Source organism: Pan troglodytes, chromosome 18 (assembly GCF_028858775.2).
Source record: "Pan troglodytes isolate AG18354 chromosome 18, NHGRI_mPanTro3-v2.0_pri, whole genome shotgun sequence".
NCBI lineage: Eukaryota > Metazoa > Chordata > Mammalia > Primates > Hominidae > Pan > Pan troglodytes.
The window spans coordinates 75,990,874-76,015,146 of record NC_072416.2 but is presented as its reverse complement, the minus strand read 5'-3'; the positions used below and the strand labels follow the sequence as shown (position 1 = coordinate 76,015,146).

Below are 24,273 nucleotides of genomic sequence, written 5' to 3'. Positions count from 1 at the left end.
ACATTTATGCCTCATGCCAATCCTCTGACTCTGGGGCCATCATTATCCCCATTTGATAGACAAGGAAAATGAGGCTCAGTGAGGGTCAGGTGACTCACCCCTGGGCCCACTGCATAGAGTGGGAAGACCTTAGTTTGTTCCATCACATCTAGAAACCAGGCAAGGGCATCAAAGGTGAAGTAGGGTTTCATAGGGTAAGTAGCGGCCAACCCTGAGGCGACCACCACTGTCACTTCTATGCCATGCAGGTACCTAGCAGGGATGAGAAAAGCTGGGGGGTGCTTTCTTGGGCTTAACACTAGAAGGAGACACTTGTGGGTCTCCTTCACATTCAGGCCACCTGCCCCCGTCCATGCCTCTCTCTCGGCATTTCTACAGTTGGATCACATGCATGGCTGGGGGTCAACAGAACCACAGATCCTCTTCTTCCTGCCGTCATTGCATCCTTTTGAAGGTCAGTGGTGGGGTGGAGGGTGGGAGGAGGTAGGGGAGGTGGATTCTGAGGGGGAGAAGTTGGGCAGAGGCAGATATCATTCTCAGCACCTGAGGGTGAGGATGCTTTTGCTCTTTCTGTCAAACCATTCAAGCAGCTATTGCTCCTTTCAAGGGTAGAAATGTTCCTTCGGGTAAGAATTTCAAAATTGAAAAGTGCTCCACCTCTGTTGAGTCCCTTCTGTGACAGACCCCATAGAAGGACTGTACTGAACTGGATTCAGTTGGGTCTACTTAGAATGTTCCTGGTCCCATGAGCAGCCTTGGGACTGACCCTGCCTCAGTTACACCCACATTGAAAAGCGCTGCAGTAGCCCTTTTAATGAAATAATCATGAAAATCACAAGTGGAGCTGGAAGGCTCATCAGAGGAACAAAGACCATCGTCATCATTTCTGTGCCCCCCGACTCCGGTTTCTGGGGGTGTTCACCACTGCCTGCATATGTATGATTATTACATGAAAGCAAACAAGGTGTGGCAGAAGGCCAAATGCAGCAATTCCTTTGTGTGCTTTTTCCTGCTGCCATAAATCTCTGTGGATTTAAAAAGCAAACACAGATAGCCCCAGCTCGGGGATTATATGAGCCAAATTCAGCAGTAAGATATTTCAGAGTTGCTGATCCAAGACCTTCATGTCTGTCCTTCCTGTGTCCCCAGCCCCGGCCCCTGGATGGTGAATGCTGCCTCTTTCCTTCTTGCCCACACAGATTAGGGAAGAATTTCTCGAGTGGCAATAGGTTCCAACAGAGGCGGTACTTAGAGAGAAACCCTTTGACCTTGCCAAGAAAAGAATTCCCCTTTATGGTGACTTTGCTCTCCAGCTGGGTCTTTGGCTCTCCACTCTGTTTTCTCTTTCTGAATCCCTTTTTCTGAGAACTCATCTGTGCCACAGCTTTAACCATCACAGGATGAGACTATTTCCGAGTGCCTGGCATTTCGTAGGCTTTGCACAGGGTGCCAAGCACCGTGCCTGGTACGCGATAGGCTTCTTATAGAGGACTGGACACAATGCCTACTCCACCGTAGGCTTCTTACAGAGTGCCAAGCACAGCACCCAGCACGTGACAGGTTTCTCACAGGGGGCCAAGCCCAGTGCTGATGTCTGGTAGGCTTCTTGGTAAGTGTTTACTATTCGTAGTTTCCATATGTACTTAGCAATACTACCTCCAGGAATGCCTTCTAGATCCCTCGGTCCTTATTCTTTCCAGGTGATTAGACTCTTATTAATTTCCACCCGTTTTAAAATAAGCTCCTATTATGTGCCAGGCATTGTGCTAGAAGTGCAGGAGTTCGGTCTGATCTCTGCCTTTTCTGAGCTTATACCCCTTGGCTTCACCTATGACTGCTATCGGGTGAAGCAGATAGCAAGATTAAAGTCATTTTAACAATCAGCTGCTCCCCTTGGATCGGGAGTTTGATCCCTTCCTCTGTGGGCTTTGTGCTCCTTTGGCTAGAGATTGTGCTTTGTCGCAGTTTCCTCACTTCCAGAGCCAGCTCATGTCAGTCATTTGGAAAATGCTCGAAGTGGGTGGTTTTTTTTAAATTATTGAGACTGGGTCTTGTTCTGTTGCCCAGGCTGCAGTGCAGTGGCATGCTCACAGCTCACTGCAGCCTCAAACTCCTAGGCTTAAGAGATCCTCCTGTCTCAGCCTCCCAAGTAGGTGGGACTACAGGTGTACACCACTACACCCAGCTAATTGCTTTTTAGAGATGGGAGTCTCATTATGTTGCCCAGGTTAGTCTCAAACTCCTGGCCTCAAGCTATCCTCCTGCCTTGGCCTCCTAAAGTGCAGGGATTATAGGTGTGAACTACCACATCCAGCCTAAGGGAGTGGCTTTTTACTCAATGGAACTCCAGTCCCACTTTCCCTGGCCTGTTATGCAGGCCCCTGGAGTTCTCACTCTCACACTGTATTTATCTTGTCTAAAGGAAGTCATTACAGCTCCATTGCTCATTGTCTAACAACAACAAAAAGGAAAAGACGTCTTGGTCTCATCTTGCAGTATTTTCCCTAGCCATAGGTCATTCTCTCTTGTTCTCCTTCAAAATCTCTATAGGCACTGCCTCTCCCTTCCCCCTTCTGCTACTCACTCTCCTGATTTTGGAGTTCTCTTCTCTCACCATTCCTGTACACGGCAGCCAGATCATTTTTTTTTTTTTTTGTAGTTTCGCCTTTCAAAACAGTGCTTAACTGCTTCAAATCTGCAAAGAACTCTACATTTCTGACATAATGCAATGTTTACTCCATTTAAGAGCTTTCAAGAGTCTCATCAATCTAGCCCAGTTCTCCACCAGGGTCTGGAGTCGTTTCATATTTTCATGACTTGAAGGGCAGGGGGGTGCCACTGGCATCTAATGGGTAGATACCAGGGATGCTGCTCAACATCTGCAATGCACAAGGCAGCGCCCCCGATAGCAGAATGATCCCAGCCCAAATGTCCACAGTGCTGAGGTTGGAAGCTCTGATCTAACCCCATCCTACCATCCAAGCACCTCACAAAACCACAGGCTTTAATACAGGCAATCTGGCTTCCTCCCTGGCTGAGGAGCAAGCCGCCCTCACTTCCTTTGTGAGAGTGAGTGTGGGTGCTAGAAAGATCACAAGCTCTGGAACTACAGCCACCTGGAACTGAGTCCCGTCACGTCTATTTGTGTGACATTTACTTAACTAGGCTTGCCTTGCCTCCCTCTGAAAAATAAGCACAGTATTTACTTCATAAAATGTGGAAGACCCAAAAGAGAGCTCCCATGTGTTCTTCAGGCTTCCATTTAGGCATTGCTCACCTGTGCCCCCACAGTGCTGTGTACTTCCCTATCAGCTGCCAACCCCATTGTCTTGCATGGGGATTTGCTTGTTTTGCTCACCATTGTATCTTCGTAGTCTGTTTGTAGGCCTCACTAATATAGATGGTACTCCATTTACAATGGTCTCACTTAATAATTTTTCAACTTTGTGATGTACCCATACAACTGTTCAGTTTCTTACTTTCAGTACAGTATTTAGTAAGCATTAAGAATCCTGAGTTGTGTATACCTGACTGCATACAACTCGAGGTTTTCAACACTTTATTGTAAAATAGGCTTTGTGTTAGGTTATTTTGCCCAACTGTAGGCTAATGTAAATTTAGGGTAGGCTAAGCTAAGCTATGACATTCAGTAGGTTAGGTGTATTAAATACATTTTTGACTCATGATATTTTAAACTTATGATGAGTTTACAAGGATGTAACTCCACTTTAAGTTGAGAAGCATCTGTACAGGAATAAATGAAAAAACAAAAGGTCTGAAATAATATTGTGTACCCATTTCCCACCCAATGTTTTGAAATGTTGTGTTTTGTGGGTTTTCTTTCTTTCTTTCTTTCTTTCTTTTTTTTAAGATAGTCTCGCTCTGTCGCCCAGGCTGGAGTGCAGTGGCATAATCTCGGCTCACTGCAACCTCCACCTCCTGGGTTCAAGCAATTCTCCTGTCTCAGCCACCTGAGTAGCTGGAATTACAGGTGTGCACCACCTCACCTGGCTAAGTTTTGTATTTTTAGTAGAGACGGGGTTTCACCATGTTGGCCAGGCTGGTCTTGAACTCCTGACCTCAGGTGATCCTCCTGCCTCGGCCTCCCTAAAGTCCTGGATTTACAGGCATGAGCCACCAAAGCCTGGCCTTAAATATATTTTTGACTCATGATATTTTAAGTTTCTAATGGGTTTACAGGGATGTAACTCCATTGTAAGTCGGGAAGCATCTCTACATGAATGAATGAATAAATGAATGAATGAACAAAAGGTCTGAAATGATATTGTGTACCCATTTCCACCCAATGAAGTTTGAAAATGTTGTTTGATTTTTTTAAAGGCACGTTTTTAAAATAGCTTTATTGAGATATAATTGACATACAGTAAACTGTACATATTTAAAGTGTACAATTTGGTGAGAGATTAAACATGTTCACACCTGTGAAACCCTCACCACTGTCCACGTAATGAACATATGCTTCACGCCCAAAAGTTTCCTTGAGTCCTCTTGTAAACCAAGAGGAGTTTTGCAGAATAGAAAGCTGACAGACTCACACACCTCCAAGGCCAAATCTGTTCCTACCTCTCAATTTCCTTATCTGTAAAATGAGGAATGTTCACCTTGCAGGATTGTCTCAGGTGCACATAAAATGGTCTAATTGAACTCGTAGCAGGATGGCAGGAGATCAACAAAGCGTGGCTATTATTATCTGCCCTGTTCTGTCCAAGATTCCCTTGTGTGGATTCTCTCACGCTTCCCTCCACCTACTGAAATCGATCGCAACCTTCAAGTGCACCTGAGGGGCTGTCCATCTTGACGTGCTCTCTCTGATCTTTCTCCTTTCCTTATTTCTAAAGCCCTTGCAGTTAGGTACACACAACTCAAGGTTTCTAACGCTTTGGCTTGGTTTCACTCATAATCATCTCTCTCCTCCTAAAGAGAGAGAAAGTAACTGATGTAAAGGTTAGGTCTGTGTCATAAATATTTTTTTTTCTATTCCCTTTACAACACCTGCCTCAAGGCTGAGAATGTGTTCAAAGGAGGCTTCCCGATTGACTGGCTTATAAAAGAGTTTTCATCTCAAGAAATTTTATCTTTTTATTTTTTTTCTGGTTCATTGTACACATAATAGTGTAACAATATCTGTGATCAAAAAATAAAGAGAAATCACTCTGCATTCCACTCCTATTGCATGTTGGCAGTTGGATATTTTCCCTTTCCTTTCATTTTAAGTCTACATGCACCGAGAATTTGTACAAAGCTGTGATCACAAGAGTAGATGGAATCTGGCATTCTGCTTTTTTCACTCAATGTGCTACCATGGGCATTTTTTTTCATTTTGTGGCTGTCTTCATAATTATCATTTTTTAAGGGACTGCACAATACTCAAGTATGTGGGTGTGGCATAATCGACTGAACTGTTTCCCTTCTGTTGATTGTAGGGGCTCGTTCTGAATTTTCACTATTGCAGACAATGCTATAATTCACTCTGTCAACATGTGCTGAGCACTTACAATGAAGCAGAAGCAGGGTTTGGCTCTGCAACAGGCAGCCTTGTACCTGTAGCTTTGCTCTTCTTATTTCCTGAGGGTAGGTTTGCTAGGATGGAGGGCTGTGTAAACGTATCTGTAACTTCCTGGGCATTCTGAGTGTAATCCCAAGGTCTCTACTTAAAAACACAATGAATTGCGGGAAGTCACCTTTGAAGGAAGGTGAGGGTGAGGTGGGTCTCAAATGCCTTCTGTTCTTCTGACATCAGCAGACACCAGTGATTTGTGGGCTAAGAGAGTTGATCTACGGCAGTGGAAAGATAGAGGATGGGAAGGATGCTGAGGAAATGCAGCAGGCAGGAGTTCTCTGGTTATGGGCTATTACTTTTTCAGAAGAGATGCCATCTCCCTTCTCTTCCCACTCCCCACATCCTGCCAGCTGCACTGGCCTCCTTTCAGATTCATAAGTTCAGCAAGCTTTTCCTGACGTGGGATCCTAGCCCATGGCATCCCTGCTAGTCAGAAATGCTCTTCCTTTGGCCAACTTCTCATCCCTCAATTCTCAGCCAAAATCCCACTCTGTGATTGACAGTGTTTCTGATTTCTCCATCAGTAAGTATTCGATAACACCTTGCATTTCGCTACCAGAGCACATGTCGAAAATGTGAATCAGTTATTTCTCTTTATAGTTTTATTTTTGTCCCCTCTCCCTCCGTTAAGACTCTATATTCCACAAGGACAGTGGCTCTCAAGCTGGCATTGCTGGATCTCTGGCTCTGGCACAGTCTCCAGGCCATCACAGACACAAAGCACAGATGTATTAAGCAATTGTATTCATGCGTACATGAAAGAATGCTTGCAAAAATACACGTAAGGAAGTCAAAGAAAAAATGACTGAAGGGACAATGATAGTTCATTTTCCAGACCACAGCTTAAGAGACTCAAGTTAAAGATTGGAAGAACTGACCGGGCGCAGTCACACCTGTAATACCAGCATTTTGGGAGGCCAACATGGGTGCATCACGAGGTCAGGAGATCAAGACAATCCTGGCTAACACGGTGAAACCCCGTCTCTACTAAAAATACAAAAAATTAGCCGGGTGTGGTGGTGGGTGCCTGTAGTCCCAGCTACTCGGGAGGCTGAGGCAGGAGAATGGCGTGAACCCAGGAGGTGGAGCTTGCAATGAGCCAAGATTGCGCCACCGCACTCCAGCCTGGGCGACAGAGCGAGACTCCGTCTCAAAAAAAAAGGATAAGAAGAATTACCTGAGAGCTATGGAACTGGGCAAATGGATGTCCTCAAAATTAGCCTGCAGCCTCTAGACATCTGAGAAACAGAGGGTCAACTTCTAACATCTAGCTTTAAGCTTTCCTTTCACATCCTGCTGGAACTATTGGGACAACCTTAAATTATATGCAATGATCTGCATTCAAAATTGAAAAATAAATCTGAAAACTAAGACCATCAGAACCCCCTCCTTTTCAAGAAACTTCCCAAGTTTCACCAAATCTGTTCTAAAACTATCACCTCAAATAACCAGCTCTCCCATCCACTTGTCCTTCAGTTTTCCCATCTTAATCTGTGATTTGAAGAAAATTGTTTCCCTTTTGAGACAGGCTCTTGCTGTCTGTCACCCATGCTGGAGTGCAGTGGCATGATCTCAGCTCACTGCAACCTCTACCTCTCGGGATCAAGCGATGCACCCACCTCAGCCTTCTGAGTAGCTGAGACTACAGGCATGCATCACCATGCTCATCTACGTTTTGTATTTTTGCGGGGGGGCCACAGGTAGAGATCGAACTTCACTATGTTGGCCAGGTGGTCTCAAACTCCTGGGCTCAAGTGATCTGTCCTCCTTGGCCTCCTAAAGTGCTGGGATTATACGCATGAGCCACTGTGCCCAGCCTTGTTTCTTTATTATGATTCTATCTGGACAACGTAATACCTTTGTACGTAACAATTTTGTGTTGGAAAATGAGAATGCCAAAACAATGGCTCTGGCCCAAATCTGAATCCTCTCAGAAGCTCTGAGTGGCATGGACCCTGAGAACAAGCCTGGGGCCCAGAGCAATAGCCAGAGTGAGACACACAAAATCATCTGAAATCATGATGGCAGCTGGGTTTCCATCTGCTTCCCTATGCTGACACAGATGTGGCCATGATCAATAACTTCAGAATCACAGGTTATAAACCATCATTCCCCCAGGTGACTGCAACAGTCAGCAAATTATCTTGCAGCTCCAGCCTCCCTCCTCCCATCCATCCCCTCTGAACCACCAGTGATTGTTCAAAACTCAAATCAATCATAGCCCCATTTTAGTCTGTCAGTGGCTCTTGGTCACACCCAGGTTGGAGTCCACATTTGCTGGATTGGTGTACATGGTCTTTATGTGCATCTGATACCTGTCTCCTTGCTCAGCCTCACCTCATGCCCCTTCTTCCCTTTCCCCCCAGGTGTCCCTTTGCCAATACCTATAATTAGATGAGATAACAAGACATCCCTGGACTTGCACCCCAGTAAGCCTTCTTGTAGTTCTCCCAGCCTCTGAGGCTCTTGCATTCCTCAGTATGCATGCACATGACTTTCCTTTCCCAGAGCAGCCCCCTCCCTGCCCCTTTCTTCCTATGGATAATTCTGGCTCATGCTTCACTGTTCAGAGAGGTGCTATCTGTACAGGAAAATCACGGGCTCCAAAGTTGAAATGCCTGGCTTGACTCCAGGCTCCACCCTTTACTGCCAGTGCCAGGCCTTCCTGGCTGCACACAATGACAAGGTTTCTCAGTTTGCTTTCAGTAAGGCGTAGCCAATGACCTGAGCAGTAGTGCTAGACTATGAGAAGGGTGTGTGTTCTTTCTGGGACTGGCCCATAAAACCTCCTATTCATGACCCTTTGGTGCTCTCTGCCCATCTCTTGGCTAGAAGCAAAGGACCCTTAGACCCAAGACAATAGTGGAACCATAAGATGAAAAGAGCCTGGGTCTCTGAATGCTCTTACAGAAGATCATCCACCAAATATCCACCTTAAGCTATCATGTGAATGAATGAGAAATAAACTTCCATGTGTTAAGATGGTCAAATAGGAGCTAGCATAACTTTAATACATTAACTTTCCAAGTTAGCCGATTCTTTCCTTGGTGATAATAGTGAGGTTAAGAGGATTAAATGAACTAATGCATGTGAAGTATTTGGCACAGAGCTAATAATACGAAGCCTCCAATATATGTTTGCTGCATATTATTATTATCCCTTCTTTAAATAAGTGCTACTGCTCTTTGAGAGCAGAGCAAGGGCCAGCCTTGTGCTTTTTCAAAAGCAAACATCTTACCTTTTAACTTCTTGCACGTAGTCTGCATTTCTGTCAAAGAGGTGGGTCACAGAGTCTTTGATTGCTTCATGCTTGAAAGTAGAGGCTGTTCCAAAGACAGTTACGTTGGGGACAGTGGAACACAGCTGAGCCACAGCTTGACCCTGGAAGGAAAAGACAATAGCTATGTCACACATAGGAGCCACCAGATCATAGCCAGTCTTCCTGGGTGTAGAGCAGGATTTCTCCATCGGCACTATTGACTTTTTTTTTTTTTTTTTTTAGAGATGGAGTCTCACTCTGTCACTCAGGCTGGAGTGCAATGTGCAGTGGTGCGATCTCGGCTCACTGCAACCTCTACCTCCCGGGTTCTAGCGATTCTCCTGCCTCAGCCTCCCAAGTAGCTGGGACTACAGGCACATGCTGCCATGCCCGGTTAATTTTTTGTATTTTTCGTAGAGATGGGGTTTCACCGTGTTGCCCAGGCTGGTCTCGAACTCCTGAGCTCAGGTAATCCACCCGCCTCAGCCTCCTAAAGTGCTAGGATTACAGGTGCAAGCCACTGTGCCCGGGGGGCCTTTTTAAGGTTGGATTAGTCTTTGTGGTAGGAGACTGTACTTTGCATTGTCAGATGTTTAGCCCTCCAGGCCTCTACCTACTACATGCCAGTAGCATCCTCCCAGTTGTGACAACCACAAATGTATCCAGACATTGCAAAGTGTCGCCTGGGTGGAAGGACAAAATGTCCTGTGGTTAAGAATCACTGGCATAGAGGAAAGTCAATGGGAATCAGACGAATCCAAGCACCAAGACTTAAAAACTGATATCTTACAATGCCACCTACTTCACAGGGCTCTTGCAGATGTCTTAGTTTGGGTACCCCAGAAGCCGAACCTGAGATAACGATTTGGATGTAGGTATTTTACCTGAACAATGATCTCAGGAAATAACAAGGTATTAAGACAGTAAAAGAAGGCAGCCAATAAAAGATGTGTTATCAAGGCCATATCTACCATGTATAACTGGAGCTCAATCCCTCTGGGGAACCCTGTGAGCAAGTGTAGAATACGCCTCTGAGTTATCCCAACCATGAGCAAAGAAGCCGGAGTATTTATCCAGCACATTTGCATCTGATACTTGTTGAGGGCTGCTTCTGCAATAGTAATTCTTTTGCCTATCTGGCTTCTTCCAGTCAAGTGGGCTCCCACAGCAGGCAGAAGTCCTAAGCAACCTTCGGCATGTTAAGTGCAAAAATGATAGGATGTGGCTGACAGCATCTTCTACAGGGAAGTGTAAATAAGGTATTTTGCAACACCGGTCAAAGACCTGGCACAAAATGTGACACTTAGATAATAAATCCTAATTACCTTTCCCCCTTAGGAGCTTATTATATCCATTGCCGAGATGTCCAGGCATATAGAGAAAAGGTCAACACAAGTTTTAAATATTAAGTGGTCCAGGGGAAATCACAAATGCAGTTAGGAGCGGGTTTATTTTTCCATATCGTTTTTCAGTATGGTCAAAATTGAAGTCATTGGAGAAAATGTTGTGGTCATGTATATTCAGGCATTTTCCAGTAAAACCCAGTTTTCTGGTAACTAAGGTGCATTCTAAAGCCAAGTGTTGTCTCTTTCTGGTGTTCCATCTGCCATTTTAAGGAGGGAAAATATTCTACCAGCGTCATCTGTGATGTTAATTTCTGCCTATCATCTTATTTTCATGTCTTCATGCTGGCGGACTAAATCAGGTTGGCAGGTCAATTTATGCAAATGTCATCTTATCACCCGTTGCAATTAAAGGCAACATTGAGAGAATCACAGAATGTCAGAGTTGGAAGATCATCCAATTACCCCCTCCCCTGACTGCTCTATAGATAAAGGAAAAGACAAACAGAAAGGTTAAGGTTACCCACTTTTTCAGAGGCAAATCTGGGATTCAAAGTAAGGTCTCCTGGTTTCCACTTATTACCACTTTCCATTGTTATGCTGTCTACTTATTTTGACATTTTAAGCAAAGCAGGCTTTAAACTTCCTACCTAAAATAGACATGTTGCTGGCACGCTCCCTTGGAGGTCAACATTTCAGAATATGGGCATGAACCTGAGACTCTGGACAGGCTATAGTTTTCTGTCCTAAGAATAGCATTGATACTTGTTTAATTCTCCTGCCTTCTAGATTTTATAAAACAAAGAGAGGACTATCTTTTCTAGGGAGGGTAAATGTCAGCAACCAATGCAGCAATTCTCTAAAATTTGCTGGCCTCAGATATGTTATACTTATAGCTCCTTATGGACAGGGCTTGAGATAACCTTCTTACTACTGGGATGGGAAATTACAATTAGTTCCAGTCTCCCTGTATTCCCTTCACCCTCTGTCCTTAGGCAGTAGGACATTCATTTATTCATTCAACTATTTTTCAAATTTCTATTCTGTACTGCTTGCACTGTGCTATGGATGCCAGAGTGTCCAAAATGATTGGCATGTGTTAATCTCCAGTCCCAAGCTGCCCACTGAGTCCTGGACTTGCATCTCTATCATTTTGGCATTTGTCTCCACCTGGCTGTCCCAAAAGCAACACATCACACTCAACTGATCCAAAACCTAACTCGTGGCCATCTCTGAATGAGTTACTCCCTAAGTCAGTTTCCTAGTGCTGCTGTAACAAAGTTCTACAGACCCAGTGGCTTAAACATCAGAAATTCCTTTTCTCACAATTCTGGAGGCTCAAAGTCTAAAATTAAGGTGTTGGCAGGGTTGGTTCCTTCTGAGGGATGTGAGCGAAAGATCTATTCCAGGCCTTTCTCCTTGGCTTGTAGATGTGCCTATTCTCCCTGCGTCTCTCCATGCCGTCTTCTCTCTATGACACTCTGTGTCCGAATTTCCCCTTCTCATAAGGACACCAGACATATTGGATGAGGGCCCACTCCAGTGACCTCAATTTAACTCGATTGCCTTTGTAAAGATCCTATCTCCAAATAAAGTGACGTTCTGAGGTACGGGGGGTTAGGGCTTCAACATATGAATTTGGAGTGGTGGGGGTGGGATGCAATTTAACACTCCTCTTACTGTGTTTCCTGCTTCAGTGGATGGACTGCACCATTCCCCAGCGCTAAAGCCAGGAATCTGGGCAGCATCCTGGCCTCCTCTTCCTCCCTCAACCCCACGTCCCTATATTCAGCAACTGCGTTATCTCTTTGTCCTCGACAGCTCTTATAACTGTCTCTTCTTAGTCTGGATCATCACATTTCTCAACCTGGACTATGACAACACTCCTCCACCTGACCTGGCTGTTTCCAAAAGTCCTTCTGTGGTCAGAGTGACATTTCTCAAACGCAACACTGAACATGTCACTATTTATTTTGGACTTCCCAATGTCCATCACAGCTTTCAGAATAAAATGCACACATCTAGTTTATCACACTAGACTGGCCCCTATCATCTGACCCAGTCTCCCCTCATTCACTTATTTCCTCCACTTTTCCAATCTCTACTCCCTAACACACACGGAACTTCAGCCACCACAATTAGCATTTGCCATGAGCATGGCATTGTGCAGCCCTCAACCCTGGCATTCTCAGAATGACCTTTCATCTTACTTTTGTTTGTTATTAGAGACAGGGTCTCACTCTGTCAGGTTGGAGTGTAGTGGTTCAATCTTGGCTCACTGCAACCTTGAACTCCTGGGCTCAAGTGATCCTCCTGCGTCAGCCTCCCCAGTAGCTGGGACTACAGGTACATGCCACCACGCCCAAATATTTTTTTTTTTTTGAGATGGAGTTTCGCTCTTGTTGCCCAGGCTGAAATGCAGCAGCACGATCTTAGCTCACCACAACCTCTGCCTCCTGGGTTCAAGCGATTCTCCTGCCTCAGCCTCCAGGGTAGCTGGGATTACAGGCATGTGCCACCATGCCTGGCTAATTTTGTATTTTTAGTAGAGACGGGGTTTCTCCATGTTGGTCAGGCTGGTCTCGAACTCCCGACCTCAGGTGACCCACCCGCCTCAGCTTCCCAAAGTGCTGGGATTACAGGTGTGAGCCACCACACCCAGCCTTTTAAAAAATTTTTTTTTGTAAAGATGGGGTCTCACTATGTTACCCAGGCTGGTCTAGAATTCCTGGCCTCAAGTAATCAATCTATCTTGGCTTCCCAAAGCACTAGGATTACAGGCATGAGCCACTGTGCCCAGCCTCCCCTTATTTTACTGAGGAAGAAGCTGAGGTTTACAGAGGTTAGGTGTCTGCTCCAACACCACTAGAGTAACAGCTTGATCTGCTTCACTCCTGGCTGCCACACATACCAGCTGAGCAAGGTATTGGCACCTCTGTTCACTCGTCTAAAATATTTGGATAGCAATACTCTACACAGTCTAGGTTTACTGTGAGATTACGTGATATAATGCATCAAAGTGCCTAGAACAATCAATGCTCAATACATACTTGCTATCACTACTCCTAAGTCCTCTCTTACTATTTTTCTTGGTCTTATTACATTTGCAGTAGCAGCATATCCACTATCCTGCCATCAGATCCTGCATGACTATGCTATTTTAGCATCAACGCCAGTTTCCCCACATGCTTTCCCCCTTCTCATTACGCCCTCCCTTCCTCTTTCTTCTTCCAATCAGGGCTATTCCCACTCAGTCATCTCCATCCCCAGGAATCCTTTCCAGCATTCCAGATAGAGTTGGTTGCCCCCTTTTGTGCCCCTTTGACTTGTGGTTCTTTTCTCCCGAAGCGTGACCACCACGGCCTCTGTGGCTTCTGCCTGCCCCATCTGTGAGCTCTGTGGGGGCAGGGACTGTGTCTCCACTGGCCCTCTGCTCCTGTGCCCAGTGCAGAACCTGGCACATAGTAAATGTCTGGTAAAACTTGGTGGACGGATGCATGAGAAACTGGAGGAGTTGAGTGTATGGGGGCAGCCCTTCCCAGTCGTTGTGCAGCCTTCATGTCCTTTAGTGTTGTAGAGGTGGAATAAAGCGTGGATTTAATTAACCTATGCAGGTTCTGACTGAAGCAGAACTTCACTATTTCTATTTTAAAGAAAAACATGCACATGGTTAGAAAAAAAAAAGAGAGAGATAATATAGGTAATCCAAATCACTTATGTACTTATATTATTATATAACATATAATATGTGAGTATTATATAATAGATAAATATATAATGACTTATAACTAGAATAATGTACAATTAATATATATAGCCATGATGTGTATATGTATAATTATATATACATAATATATACTATCTATTTAATAAGTAATATAGAAATAGAATTACTAATAACACAATTAAGATTAGTATGCTATGTAAGTATTATGTATAATATATAATAATCTATACTTTTATATAAAGATTAATGGATGGAAAACACAAATTCATCACATATCTACTTGCGGCCTTTCTGTTCTCCATCACCTGTCTTAGGCAATGAGAGGCCCTGGTAACATTTTCAATAAATTTTAAATAATGCTTAGCATTCTGTATTTAAGCAGAAAAGTGCCTTCCCACACATTTATAGAAAATCCGTATTCTCCCTTCTCCAACTCCCGAGGTGAATGCAGGATCAGCAGCTCATTTATCCTCGTTTCTCCTACGTGCCTAGCAAATAGCATGGACTCAATAACATTTGTGGAAGACAGAATGAACTTTCAATAACAAGGACCTTGCAGTTTACCTCCAGAACCAGAACATAAAATGAACAAGACAATCCATTCTCCCAGTCACTGCAGTAAATGACAATTTGCATGCGCTTGTTTTTAATGGATTTTCCTTCCTTCTTTTGAACGTAAGAATTCTGCACCACATCTGCCCTTCTCTTCCCTTTGGCTAACAATACAGCATTAATAGCAGCTGCGGCTTCTTTTGTCCCACCATGGGGCAGATACTGTACTAAGGTGCTTCATTAAATCCTTAAACCACCTTTAGTGTAAGTATTTGCGTCTTCTTTTCATACCTAAACATGGGGATTTAGAGAGAAAAGGAAAGTTCCCAAGGTTACCTGGCATGTGAATGATAAAGCTGGAAGTCAAATCCAGGTATCTCTGACTCCAAGGCCACTCTGCTATTAATCTTCTCATCTGTGCAGCTAAGACCTCGAGTTGCCATCTTAGAGACAACTGCGGGTCTTTGCCATCAATTACTCTTTGGATGGCTTTGTCTCAGGTTCATATGGGCGAAGAGATTTTCAACCAGATGTTAATCAACTCAATCCTTATTGCAGAGCTGCTGGAGTCTCCTTAATCAGAGCACAGGCAGCAGGGAATCCAGGGACTGTGGTAACAAGGGAGCTGATTTAGGTCCCCGAAATATATGACCCTGATCGACAGACTGGCAGTTTAAAGCAAGAAGCAAGATCATATTCCAGCATGTAAACGAATGATTAGAGGAGTGAATTCATCTCTTTAAAGGCTTACTACACTGCCTGGTACATATTAAGTACTGAGTAAGGAGCAGTTTTTAGCTATAACAGTTTTGAGATTGGGATGGGGCCCAGTTGAAATTCTTTTTACCCATTAAGTGGGAATTTAGGCGAGATGATCCTACCAGTGCACTGAGATTCAGGATTTAGCATCAGAAACTCAACTAAGTAAGGACAGAGAATGGACGGCTTAGGAAAATCTCTATAATATAAATACTGTCTACTCCTCCAGCCTTGTTTCTCACCGTATTCCAGAACTCTACCTTGACCACAAGGAAAAACAATCAGTTCTTCCTAAGTGCCACCCTCTCTTTCACTGTAGGATCTTTGCACATACAATCCCCACTGCTTGGAATCCTCTTTCCTGTCTTTTCTCCCGGTTTATTCCTTATATCCTTTGAATCTCAGCCTCTCTGTTACTTCATTGAGTCATTCATTCCATCACTACAGTGTTTTTTGTTTGTTTTTTGTTTTTATTTATTTATTTTTTTTGACGGAGTCTTCCTCTGTTGCCAGGCTGGAGAGCAGTGGCAGAATCAGCTCACTGCAACCTCCACCTCCTGTGTTCAAGCAATTCTTCTGCCTCAGCCTCCCGAGCAGCTGGGACTACAGGTGCCCGCCACCATGCCCGGCAAATTTTTGTATTTTTAGTAGAGATGGGATTTCACCATGTTGGCCAGGAAGGTCTCAATTTCTTGACCTCGTGATCCGCCCGCCTTGGCTTCCCAAAGTGCTGGGATTACAGGAGTGACTGCATTGATATTTAATGACCATCTCTACTGGATCAAACATTATCAGAGGTGCCAGAAATATAAACGAGTTATTTATGTATATGGTCCCTGTCTTGGAACTTGCATTGTAATGAAGATGACAGACATTAATAAAATAAATAAACCATTAAAGTACAATTATATTCCTAAACCATGAGAATGAGAGCACCAATTCCACTGAACCACTAGCAAAAGACTACATTGGCGCACTATGTTTTTGGACATATGCAGACAATGAAGGGCATGCATTAAAGTGGAGTGTGTGGGCATGTCGGGGGAGATAGATAAGGAAAACGAAAGGACTCACCTGTGGTCAAGTTTCTCAAATGGGTTGTGTGACTAGGGGCAAGCTCATGTCTCTGTGCCTTGATTTCACTTTTTTTTTTTTTTTTTTCTGAGACGGAGTCTCGCTTTGTTGCCCAGGCTGGAGTGCAGTGGCACGATCTCGGCTCACTGTAACCTCTGCTTCCCGGGTTCGAGCGATTCTCCTGCCTCAGCCTCCTGAGTAGCTGGGACTACAGGCACGCGGCACCATGCCCAGCTAATTTTTGTATTTTTAGTAGAGACGGAGTTTCACCATATTGGCCAGGCTGATCTCAAACTCCTGACCTCGTGATCTGCCTGCTTCGGCCTCCCAAAGTGCTGGGATTACAGGCGTGAAACAGCACGCCCAGCCGGTTTCACATTTTTAAAATGGGAACTTGGACTTAATGATCTCTGTGGTCTCTTCAGTTCTAAGATTTCTTGATCACATTGAGTAGTTATTTAGCTGGGCCAAAAACACTGTATTTGGAGAAATCTCCCAAAAAGTATGAAAGTTGAGTCCCTGTACCAAGTTTGATGAAAATGGAACTTTCTATTACTAACTTGACCATTTTCAAGATCATCTTACAAAAAGAATTGTGTATATCTCTTCTAAAAGTTGTTTTCACTGTTAAACAGCTCATGAAAACCACAGATCATTAATGTAGTTAAAGAATGGAAATGAATTAGCAGAATGAGCTTGTGAATGTTCGGAGAAGAGACTTGGAGGAGATGGTGAGGTAAGATTTTCTTCTTCCAAAGATTGTCAGTTTATTTTTGCATCTTCATCGACGCATAGAGGTACTTAGATGAGCAAAAATAACTGAAAATTATCACAAAATCAAGTACATTGGATGCATGAGCCATACTTACGTTTTTCTTACAACAATACAAGCTCCCACATTGAGGTTTAGACACAGAGTCAGAAACATTTTTTTCAGATCACGCTGTCATTTGTCTGCTCAACAATTCAGTGACTCAATTGTTGTAAGAAGAGGAAATTCAAACTCCACTGTGTGGGCTGATCCATGTGACCTGCCACCAAAGGCAGCAAAGACTATTCTATGTTCTCACCTACAATGCTTCAAGCATCAGTCAGTTTTTCTTTTTCTTTGTTTGTCACTGCAAAGCTGTTGACCTACACGTGACATGCGCTGTGACACACAGGTGCTGAGAATTTCAATGGTAGGAGGTTACAGGGGTGCATGGCTGAGATAGGAGAGAGGGAAGAAAAATGGAAAAGAGTGGGACAGGCATTTTTCAATTGCTCAAAATATAAGTATGGACAATTTTTTTTTTTTTTTTTTTTTTTTTTGAGACAGAGTCTCACTCTGTTGCCCAGGCACTCTGGTGCGATCTTGGCTCACTGCAACCTCCACCTCCCGGGTTCAAGAGATTTTCCTGCCTCAGCTGCTCAAGTAGCTGGGACTACAGGCGTGTGCCACCACGCCTGGCTAATTTTTGTATTATTAGTAAAGATGGGGTTTCACCATGCTGGCCAGGCTGGTCTCGAAATCCTGAACTCTCCTTGGCCTCCCAAAGTGCTAGGATTACAGGTATGAGTCACGGCGCCCGGCCTAATTTTTTTTTAATCCCCAAAAGAAGTAGGCATGTTCTTTGAGATGACTTGGTGGACAGTGTCTTATTTTTTTCTCTTTTATTCATTGTATGGATCTGTGCTTCTCAGTGTGTGGTGCCAGAGCCAGCAGCCTCAACATCACCTGGGGACTTGCTGTAATGCAGATTCCCAGGCTCCAACCCAGACTTATGGAATCAGAAACTCCCAAGATGGGGCCCTGCAGCCTGAGTTTGAACAGGCCCTCTAGGGGATTCTGATGCAGCTCAAGCTGAGAATCACTGACATAAATCATCATGGTAAATCACTGGCACATTCCCTGTGATTTAGAGGAGAAAGGCCCCATGATGCTCAGAATATCTGATAATCAGGTATTTTATTTAAAACCTGGATGTGGCCTGACTATTCGTATATAATTATACATTCCCTGGAGAATTCTAATGTGCTGACGGCGCTGAGATCCACTGCTCTATAAAGGCATCCTTCTAATTTGCTCAATTATGGCATTGTAACAATCCACTTCCTCTTTTCCTAGTTGAGGCTGACATCAGAGTCCATGGGTTTAGTGTGTGGGATCCTGTAGATCAGGGCATGACCAACACAGTCTTCTGTGATCAGAGAAGTAGGAAGAGAAAATAAGCCCCCATCCCCAGTAGCAGGCTCTGAGGCTCTTGATGCTTGGCCACGGTGCACCGGGTTTTCCTAGCCTGTCACAGCTCTGCTCCAGCAAGTGACTGGGAAGATGACAATTTAAACCTTTTCTTCTACTTAGACTGCTCTGAGCTCATTGCAAAGGTCCTGGATTAAGAAGCAAATGAGGCAAAGTGGTGAAGCATATAGGTTGATTCATTCAACTCCAGCTCCACAGAGTTTACTGTGTACCTGGCAGGGCTCAACATACCCTATAAATAATAGCTCATTCAATCCTTATCACAGCCTTTATGAGGTAGGTACTAGTTCATCCTCATTTCCCAAGATGGAAGAACTGAAGCACAGAGAAGTTAGGTAACAGCCTAAAGTCACACAGTAATACCAGGGAGAAGATCTGAATCCAAGTAGTATGACTCCAGCTTCCACAATTTAACCACTGCCTTATGCTGTAGGACAGTTGTGGATCTGTAGGCCAAAAGGAGAGAAGGAAGGGGAACCACCTCTTCCTGGTAAGTTATGCTTTGTCAAGCACTATGCTGGGTACTTTACACACATCTCATTCTATCCACCCAACATCATATTGCCATCTGGAAGAAAGGCTCGGAAAGAGCAAGGGAACTTACTCAGAGTAATCTTGCCAGGATCATTGGAAACTGAGGCTCAGAAAGTCTAAGTACTAGCAACTGGAAGTGGTGAGGTTTAAGTGCAAGGGGCCTTATTGCTAAGCCTGTGGGGACAGGACATGTTCATGAAGTGATCTGGCAACAATGACTCCCACTCCCCACATAAACTCAGCTGCTAGCCAGTGCCCGAGACGCCTGATCAGATCCCCCTCAGGTGGGTTTCCTGACACCCCATCCTCATGGAGCACAGCAGGCAGCTTCAGGATCAAGGGTGGGAGGGAGGTGACTTTTGCTTTCCCAAAGCTTCTCCTAGGAGATGGCTCCATGAGCCCGGGCCTACGGGATGACACACCAGTGACAGCCCCTCCTCTGCTGTAGCTGAGAGAGAGAGGTCAGTCCACTTTCACCTCATGGTGTGTTTGAGGGTCAAGCCAGCACAGTTTTGTTGTTTGAGCAATAAGGACGGGCAGCCCCGAGATTGGGAGGGGGAGAGGAGCACTAGTATGGCCCTGGAGGAAGAGACTGTGGGAGATTCCCGCTTTCAGAACAAGACCCAAAGCAAGCTAGCTCTGAAGGGAGCCTTGAACACGCAGGAGCAGAAAACCTGAGTTCTGATCCTGCTCTTGCCATTTCAGGGCTCTGTAGCTTACGCCCCTCAAATGTACAAGAAGGATGGGAGCAGAGTCTCCGAGGGTCCTGTGTGATGGCGCTCAGCACTGGGGAAACACGACAATATGGACTTTGGAGTCAGGCAAACCGGAGTTTGCAGCCTAGCTATGGCACTGACAGGCTGTGTGACTGTGGAAAGCTACTTCATCTCTCTGAGCCTCAGCGAACTCACATGCAAACAGGTTAGCATACTTAGTACAGTGCAAAGCATAGTGGATGCTCGGTAGATTATAGGGCCCTGCTCTCTCTCTCTTATTATTATTTTTTTAATACAGGTTTTCAATCTGTTGCCCAGGCTGAGGTACAGTGGCATGATCATAGCTTGCAGTAAACTCAAACTCTTGGTCTCACGTGATCCTCCCACCTCAGCCTCTCATATAGCTGGGACTACAGGCACTTGCCACCATGTCTGGGTAATTTAAAACAATTTTTTTTTGTAGAGACAGGGTCTCACTATGTTGCCCAGGTCTCGAGCTCCTGGCCTCAAGCAATCCTTTCACCTCGGCTTTCCAAAGCACTGGGATTACAGGCATAAGCCACCGTGCCGGGCCAGCTCTGCTCTTCTTACTCTAAAGACTGTATCATTCCGTGTTATGGTCTTCGGTCTACTAATTCCAGGTTAAATAGCTTTTTTCACGCCCTCTGGGATTTCTGATTGTCAGTGGCAGGGCAGGGTTGGAAAGGTTCATTCTGTAACCATAGCTGCCCCTGCTCTACCCTACCACAGTTTTGTGTGAATTAGAAAGACGGGCTAGTATCTGTTGCCAGGCAAAGCTGTGAGCCCTAGCAACTAGAGTGTGGCCATCTCTTGCTTGCCCCACGGTTTGGTGTTTCTGTGCAGTGTGCAGCCTGTCCAACCGCACATGGCAACTCTGCTAATCAACCCTTGTAGAGACCATAGCAAGGCTTGTGTCTGTCATCAGCAATACTCTCCAAGTGAGGGGCACCATGCATGGCCACAGGACAACCCATAGCCCACAGACTGACACACTGCTTGAGAGTTGGACTCCAGCAACCGTGGAGCAGTCCAGTCCACCAGATGGCAAAATCCCCTTCACAGGGCTCTAAATCAAGGAATGCAGGAGTATTAGAGTCACTTCCAGGCTGGCTGCCTTCCATGTAGTGCATTTGGATACATTTCCTGGATGACTGTATTTGCATGGTGGGATGCCGGATTCTCATTTCCAGCCAAATTACAATTTGCACCCACAGTTTGAAGTTGTGGTTTTGATAAATGCATCTCTTTCAACCAAAACAAAACAGAAACAAAAACAAACAAACAAAAAACCAAACGACTCAAACCACTATTGTGTAGGGTGACCATATAATTTATTATCTAAATTGCGACTCTTTTTGAGAATGAAAGGGGATGCTATTATTAATTCCCCTTGATCAACAGGCATTAACTGTGTCTTAGGCAAATTGGGTCATATAGTCATCCTAATATTAAGTCAAGGAAAATAATTAATAGGGTGGCCAGGAGAGAAGGGCAGAGGGGCAGCATCAGTGGGACTTGGATTCTGATCCCTGGATCTACTGCTAAGCACTTGAGGGAACTTGACCTGGTTACTCTGAACTGATAGCCTTTGCTATAAAGTTGGGATGATATTACCTACCTCACCAGGTTACCATGAGTGTACAACAGACAAGTGTGCATACAGCCTTACATGGAATCCAACACAAAGTGGGGGCTTAGGAGATGTAAGCTCATGTCCCCTACTCCTGTCTTTACCCATCTCCTACAATGCCTGTACCCTACACACGGGGATTTGTACACCAGCATGCAGCAGTGCCTGGCAGAAAGCAAATGCGTTTACTTGGGACGATCGTTTTCACAGCTCAGCAGCCTGCCTTCCTGCCTGGCATGTGTGTCCATGTTTGCTGGAGGCACCTCATTAACAAGGCCTCTCAACAGGAACAGGAGCCTGACCTTGGTTTCAGCACCTTCTGATGTGATCAACAATTCCATTTCAAAGTACCTGCCCTGAACATGAATGACTCAAACGCTCAAATCATTGCTCCGTTTCTGCCAGTCCTCAGAGATCAGACATCGGGACTCTTTCTGTGACTTCAGATCCTGCGGCTGAGGTTCTGTTCTGGGCGGGACAGGACCCATCACAGCTGGAAGGTGACATCGGAGGCTTCTGGATCAGAGTACGTTTTAACTGTCAGTCTTGTAGGGAACTGGAATGCAGTGGCCAGGTCTCCAGATAGAAATTCCTCCTGGGATGTTTAGTTCTATTCATTTCACCTTTGCCACCTTTCCATTCTCAGACCTGCCTTCTTTGTAGGACAGGACCATTTTCAAAGCTCTATGTCCTGCTGTTTCCTATCAATGACAAACTTTCAAAGTTAACTGGCTTTCTTTGTGAGTGTAGTAAGAGTAAAATTATTTCACTGTTAATATTGTTTACCAAGCCATCCCCCTTGCTCAAACAGTGGTATCACCAGGACCACTGCTGTCATCAGTGACCTCTTATCTGGAGCCCCTGGTACACAGCCAGGCATGTAGAATTTGTTCATAAAAACATGGAGATGAATGAATGAATGGATGAACGAATGATGATTTCTTCACATTTTCCCCTCCTTTGACATCTTAGTAATGCAAAGCCCTGTTCCTTTCATGGTATGCTCTCTGTCTCATAAATTTTGCACGTTTGTTTCTTGTTTCATTCAGTGGACATTTAGGTGCCATGTACCTAAGTGCCATGCACTGTACACCTACTTTTTTTTGTTATTATACTTTAAGTTCTGGGGTACATGTGCAGAATGTGCAGGTTTGTTACATAGGCATACACGTGCCATGGTGGTTTGCTGCACCCATCAACCCATCATGTACATTAGGTATTTCTCCTAATGCTATCCCTCCCCTAGTCCGCCACCCCTTGACAGGCCCTGGTGTGTGATGTTCCCCTCCCTATATCCATGTGTTCTCATTGTTCACCACCCACTTATGAGTGAGAACATGCAGTGTTTGGTTTTCTGTTCCTGTGTTAGTTTGCTGAGAATGATGGTTTCCAGCTTCATCCATGTCCCTGCAAAGGACATGAACTCATCCTTTTTTATGGCTGCATGGTATTCCATGGTGTATATGTGCCACATTTTATTTATCCAGTCTATTATTGATGGGCATTTGGGTGGGTTCCAAGTTTTTGCTACTGTGAACAGTGCCCTATACTGGGTAGGTTCTGGGAACATGAGGTGGCATGTTCTAAAGGCAGACCATCTGCGGAAGTACCCCTGATCACGTTTACTGGATAGCTGGCGTTGGGCAAATCACATAAGCATTCAGAACTTTTGTTTTTGTTGTTTTTGCCCCTGTGCATGGTAACCGTGTCTCCTGAAGGTGGGTGTAAGGAGTAAAGGAGATGACCTTAGTAAGGGCTTAACACCCTGCCTGGTACCAGCTAATATTAATGGTAAGGACTTCAACTCCTTACCTGTCTCTCCAGCAAGATCATGGACCAGGCATAGTCCCACATGGGGCAATCCCACATGGGGGGCCAAGACAGAGGCAACATGACGAGCAATGAAAACACAGCTCTGGAGACTCTTAGGACCTAAAATGTCCTTGAGTCATCCACTCCAACCTCCTACCTGGTGCAGGAGGAGCTTCCTGACTCAGCTTCCTCCTATAATATTTCCAGGATGAAAACTAATGAGGTGGAAATGGAGCACTAATTGCCTCTCTAGTCAGCCCGTTCTATTTTGAGGCACCTCTGATTGTTAGAAGGTCTTATTTAGAATATGCTATCCACAGCCTTCCTGTAAATTTTGCTCTTAGGAAGCATGACACACAAAACTATAGGTTTGTATGTCTCATATCCCTTCTTACTCCCTGTTGATATTTCCGCAACGTTCCTGCACCGTGGATCTTCTCTTTTCCAATCTGAGCATGTTTAATCCCTTCAACTCTTCTCTTTGGAAATGGCACTACGTCCAGGGGACGGTGGCCTGGAAGGTGACAACCCTCTTAAACGTGGCACAGCAGAACCATCTCCTTCCACTTGAACATAAGCAGTTCTTGATATTTCTTTGTTGACAGCCTACTTTTGTATAACACAATTTTGGGTAGCACACTTGACTGATAAAAATTCAAATAACACTAAAAATGCAGGCAAGATTACATTGCCATTCACAACCACAGCACAACAACATCTCACAGTCTCTACAGTGACACTTACTGTCACTGACACTTGGTTTTGCCACTTGACTTTAGAACTTCTTAGTGGTCTGACCTGGCTCTTTTGATGCATGTGCACAAGACGAATTTCTTACATGGTCCAGTAAAAGGGTGATCTTCCTGAGGCAACAGCCTCAATTTAGTACTCACAGCAAGTGGTATTGCACGTCATACTGCATTTTTGAGCTCTATCATGTCCACACTCTGATGGACAGGCAGGACATGCATATTCAGTTGTACCAAAAATGAAATGCACCCATGGGTTAAAATATGGTGGTCC

The 24,273-nt window shown here is 44.7% G+C and overlaps 1 protein-coding gene across 1 annotated transcript in view; it reads right to left on the bottom strand.

Moving 5' to 3' along the window:
- The window catches only part of VAT1L (vesicle amine transport 1 like), a 191,495-nt gene that overhangs the window by 108,208 nt on the left and 59,014 nt on the right, over positions 1-24,273 (bottom strand). Inside the window, exon 4 of the mRNA XM_001139539.8 lies at positions 8,820-8,962. Within this exon, the coding sequence (XP_001139539.2) occupies positions 8,820-8,962 (143 nt within the window). The remainder of the gene's footprint in view (positions 1-8,819; positions 8,963-24,273) is intronic.